General features: G+C 39.1%; 1 protein-coding gene across 1 annotated transcript; it reads right to left on the bottom strand.

Annotated features, from left to right (window-relative positions):
• Positions 1-1,587: 1,587 nt before the first annotated feature.
• Positions 1,588-4,393, bottom strand: LOC124289978. Its single transcript, XM_046726640.1, has 3 exons — positions 4,109-4,393; positions 3,471-3,615; positions 1,588-3,069 (listed from the first exon to the last, which is right to left on the bottom strand). Exons 1-3 carry the CDS (start codon positions 4,385-4,387, stop codon positions 1,610-1,612), a joined length of 1,884 nt encoding a protein of 627 aa, XP_046582596.1. The 5' UTR covers positions 4,388-4,393; the 3' UTR covers positions 1,588-1,609.
• Positions 4,394-5,438: the final 1,045 nt, after the last annotated feature.

The raw sequence follows: 5,438 nt of genomic DNA, 5'->3' as shown, positions 1-5,438 counted from the left end.
ATTTGTTGCTACAACGTTGTCGTGTAACATTGTCACAATATAAATCTGGAGACACCAATATTTGTTGCTGCAACGTTGTCATGTAACGTTTTCACAATTTTAATCTATAAATAAATAAGAAAAACAATGTCAGTTTATAAACTCTGATACACTTTGTGGCAGGATACAAAGTGTCAAGTGCCTACCTTGACGTTGACGTCTAGTTTGGTGGTGACTGTAAATCCGGTGCTAAATCAGATTCCTATCAAAGATACCCCTCCTTATCGTACTAGTGATTATTTCGAATTGTGTAATCAATGTGAGAGTTTAATCCATGTAGCATACCTTCAAACACGAAGCTATGGTTTCAGAATATTTTTCACGTTCGACACAAAGCAGTAAATAATGAGTGCGTGATTTTAGGTTTACGCGGCTTTTAGCAATATTCCAGCAACATCACGACGAGAGACACCAGAATGGGCTTCCCACATTGTACCCATGTGGGGATTCGAACTCGAGTCTTCGGCGTGACAAGCGAACGCTTTAACCATTAGGTAGCCCCACCGCGCCACTAAGCAGTGAATAATCAAAGATCGGTAAATTTGCAACCGGTGACTGCACTGACAACCCTTTCAACATCTGATTTCGTCCAAGATGTTTATTCCAATTGCGTAGATCGATGTTCATGGTGTTGATCATTGGATTGTCTGGTCCAGACTCGATTAGGTACAGACCACCACCACCGTACAGTTGGAATATTGCTGAGTGTGGTGTTAAGCAACAAACCAACCAACCAACCTAGATGTGTTTAATTCCTATGATTTATTATTTACGATATGAAGACACACGAAGTCAAATATGCCCTTAGCTGAGCTTAAAATGAAATGCTTTAAACAAAGGAAGCATACCACATTCACTTTCACATAAGAAACCATATGGTCCCTAGTATGGTGATCTACCTTCAGTTGCTGGTGATTTATAGCCCGTTTTTATATTGTATTGCCTTGCATAATAGTATAAGTTTTTAGTTACATGCTAGTTTTATATTTTTATCTGTGATACACTAGTTGTTTTACTGTTCATCGTAAACAGTTTTATTACTTCTAATATTATTGATCTTTACTGATAATAAATTGTTAACTCACTCCCTCATATGAAACATCGTGGAAATGAATTAAACGGTGTCATGTAAAATGTAGTGTCAAACGATGAGCTTATGTAGTTCTAAATGACCTTACATTCATATTCCACGGAGGATTGGCTTACCGAATATATAAAACATGCATATCTCATAATATCTATCAATTGAATCTTTCCGTTTGTATGTTGGCTCAGACACATTTCAAACAGTATCAATCCTTAACGTGGCACTCTCTTTTAGCATACCATACCCAATGTATGGCGTTAAACAAAAAGTAATATTGATTTGCACAGATCCTACTATATATTATCATTATGACAGAGATAACTTTATTGACACCGAAACGTCGCTCTGTTCAATAAATAAGACGGTTTTTTCAATACGTGTTATGTTTCCTCCAACAGCGACACCTTCTCGTTGCGTTTTATTCCTGATGAAGGATTTGAATCAAAACAATCAAGGTTTAATTGATTCTCAAGGAGAATTTATTCACTGAAGTTTTCCAGCAACGAGTGCAACGGATGTTACGTGGCCACCGTTCCCATCAAAAGTGAAGGTCACGGTGTTTGTTGCGTGGACCCAAGAATGAGGGACCATGAACTCCCACACATTCCATTTCGTTTTCCCCTCAGTCTTCATAGAATCAAACAGCATGTAGCTTGAAGACAACCTATGGCCATTGAACATAACTGCCTTAGGTTCTGTATTAGCATTCTTGACTCGGCTGATTCCAACTCTAAGATAAGCCTCATGGTAGCCAGAGCTCGGTACACTGATGGTTGTCTGCGCATGTCCGTTGCTGATAGGGATGATCATTTCCTTGCCATAGTATGTGTTCTGGTTGTTCGTGTGAAGTCCAGCAAAGTTGTAGCTGGTTTCAAACTTGTAGAAGCAGGTTGACAATCCAGGAAGACTGACACTGCCATGAAGCTTAGACCTGTCAAAATGGGTATTGGGGTGAACAGCTGGCTTACCATTTTCGAACACAATACATGTCTGTTCACCTGTAGAAGGGTTGATCCAGTTGTTTGAAAAGTCTAGTTTTACATTCTCAGATTTACTACCAAAGTTGTGGAGAAGAACTACTATCTCTTTGTTGTGAGGGTTTGCAAGGGCAAGAGGTGAAACTATTCTCTCCTGCCCATCGTATTGACTAGACAGCCTTAGAAACTTTTGATCATCAATAAAATATTTCCAAAACGTGAAGAATTTGGTGGCCTGAAGGCTGTGACCGTCAGTGGTAAATAAAGAATTTCGAAGGGAAGTGTGACCTGGGTATTGTTCATTTGTGAGGAGATATATTGTAGCTCTGTCCATGAACTCTCTCAGGTTAAGGAAAGAAAACATGAAACCATTTGCTTGATAAATGGTGTGAAACTGAGTCCTTCCATTTTCAACACTGGGTCCAATGCCAAGGGTAAGTAGACCAACCCCAAATTCAGTGTTTACTAACTCAACCTTTTTGCCTTTCTTCAGATGAGAGTAATTCTCAACCATGTCAAGAGAAGCAAACAGACGAGCTTCGTTGATGCCGAAGTAGGCGTTGCTCGATAGATTATGCAGATGATTGTAAGAATGGAAAGAGAAATAGTCCAAGTGATCAAGAGACATGTCCAGAAACTTAGCAGTTCTCTTCCAAGAGCTGAAGTTGTTTTCATCTGATTGTCGTAAGGCCATACTCGTGTATGATGGTCCAGCAACTTTCATTCCAAATCTTGATTTCAGTTTGTCTGCAACAGCCCTGTGGTAGTTTACATTCGTTTGTGGGTCAATATACTGTTCGTCCCAATCAGGTTCATTGATGACTTCAAAAATAGCGGGAAGGCGTCCTCCTGTGTAATCCTTGCAGCTCTGGACCATCAGCGACACAAACTCTGATGCAGCAGCAACATTGTTTGGGAATTTACCTTGGTGGTGAGATTTATCTATCCAGTTGGGCCAGTACAGACCTGAAGAGAAACCACAGTGACAGGGAATTTAAGTCAAGGGTTAAGTCTTAAACTACTGCAAGCATGACCGAGTGTACGTAAAGGCGTTTACTTTTGGGACAGTTGAAATGTGTTGTGTGACAGTGTTATTCAGAGATTTCGGATTCCCGCCACTGATCAGTGAAAGGCTAAAGGTGGGCTAGCCTAGTGGTTAAAGCGTTCGCTCGTCACGCCAAAGACTTGGATTCGATTCCACACATGGGTCAAATGTGTGAAGACCATTTCTGGTGTCCCCCACCATGATACTGCTGGAATATTGCTGAACGCGGCGTAAAATCCAAACTCGCTCAATCACTCAACAATTCAAACTAAGGGCAAACTGTCATTTTCTTTCAACCAAAAACATAAAACTTTCTCTTCACCTTTCATTTCCCAGATCATGTTGTCGATCTGATGCCCATAGTTTTGCAGTTGTCGGAGATATGTTAGAAATGTCCTCCTCTGGAGTGATTGGTCCTGGAGATACTTAGGGTCCGGATAACCATGGTGACTTGGGCTTTGAGGCCACTGCATTAAAGAAAATAATATTGAATAGAATGTTCAAACACTTAGGAAAAAAGTAGACGACAAACAGTTGTATTTGTTACAACGTCCGTTTTAAATGAATTTGTATCAGCATTGAATGACAGTAACATTTGGCAAATGTATAACACGTTTATCAAATATAAGCTGTGTATCATTCTCTGTTCATGCACCCTTGTTGACTATAATCTCTTTTAGAAACCACTTACACATAAATTATCTCATTCTAGTTTGGAGAAATAAGTGAGTGAGTGGGTATAGTTTTACGCCACTTTTAGAAATGGGCTTCACACGCTGTACCCGTGTAGGGAATCGAATCCGGGTCTTTAACGTGACAACGAACGGTTTAACCACTAGGCTACCCCACCGGCCTGTAGAAATAAAGCTTCTGACAATATCTCTATTCAGTAGGTACACGATGACATAAGCATTGTGCACGATTGTAATTTCAAAATCGAATGTTTTACTTCATACGTACATTTGGAAAGAGACTTTCCCTGTAGTCTCTGTTCACCCACCGTCCAGGAACCGCTCGGATAGATTTCATATTTGGAATTAGGTTAATTTTGGTGAGCCCATTAACGTTGTTCCATCGTTCAACTTCATAATTGACACGTCCACCCTGGGAAAGCCACTCGTTGTAGATTGTGACGGTTGTGTCAGAAAACGTCGATCCCCACAGCAGAAGTGTACACAGAAGATGTGGAAACATTTTGCAGTGAAATATAGTGGTATTGCTTTCAATCAACATGAACATTTAAGTGTTTAATCTAGGCCGTAGTCTGCTTGTGAATTAGCATGTGACAGCGCTCAAATAATCAGTAAACATTTAAGATAAGAATGGACAATATTAATATGTCGGAAGATTCTGGAGAAAATCTGCATATACATTAATCATCAATATGCATGAAAGTTTGATATTTCGATTCTGTGTGAATGAATGAGTGAGTTAAGATTTTAAGTCAATGTTTCAGCCATATCGTGACTAAATCAAGTTATAGTGAGTGAGTGAGTTATTATTTAACGTCACATCGGCAATATTTCAGCCATATCGTGACGAGAACATTTGACATTGAAATAGAATATATATAGATATTATAAAAACCTGCCGACGAAGGACAGTAAAAATGCTAGATAATCACAGATATGAATATAAAACTAGTGAACAAAGCTAAAACATTCCAATAAAAGAAGACAATACAATATAAAACACGGGCTATAGATCGCCAACAACTGAAGATAGATCACCATACTAGGAACCATGGGGACTTACATTACTTTCGCTACCTGCATGGACCCTAGTTGGATTTACATCATCCCTTCAGCCATTGGCGACAGAAGAGAAATCTAGCCATAAATTAAAAGCACACATATTCTACGATTAAAAAGGTGGGAAGCCTATATTTGCTTTGAAAGTTTTGGGGACTTACGTACCCTCTCAGGAGGACAATAATTTTACGCTACTTCAACCCCCTTTGAGGATACAGCCACTAACAATCTAAGCTGAAAATCTGAACTACCAATTATAAAACCTTATCTGTTTACAAAACATATATCAAAATTCATTTAACAAGTCTATCTCTTTTAAAAAATCAATGATTAAACGATAATTAACATTACTAAAAAGGTCCTATACTGTTTTGACATTAAAATATCCATCCCTTATGATGGAGAATTCAACACAGTCTAGCAGGACATGCTTGACCGTGGTTCCTCATCACAAGGGATACAAAACGGAGGATCCTCACCTTTAAATAGGTACTTATGAGTATATCTTGTGTGGCCAATACGACATCGCCGTATGATGA

The sequence above is a fragment of the Haliotis rubra genome, unplaced genomic scaffold (genome assembly GCF_003918875.1).
Source record: "Haliotis rubra isolate DU_JTF1 unplaced genomic scaffold, ASM391887v1 Scf453, whole genome shotgun sequence".
NCBI lineage: Eukaryota > Metazoa > Mollusca > Gastropoda > Lepetellida > Haliotidae > Haliotis > Haliotis rubra.
The sequence above is the reverse complement of the archived record's forward strand: the minus strand, read 5'-3'. Positions and strand labels throughout refer to the sequence as shown.

Coding starts and splice junctions, on each gene's coding strand:
- LOC124289978 (XM_046726640.1), bottom strand. CDS start 4,387: ATGTTCATGTTGATTGAAAGCAATACCACTATATTTCACTGCAAAATG. Junction 3,616..4,108: donor GGGAAAGTCTCTTTCCAAAT/GTACGTATGAAG, acceptor TCTTTAATGCAG/TGGCCTCAAAGCCCAAGTCA. Junction 3,070..3,470: donor CATGATCTGGGAAATGAAAG/GTGAAGAGAAAG, acceptor GTTTCTCTTCAG/GTCTGTACTGGCCCAACTGG.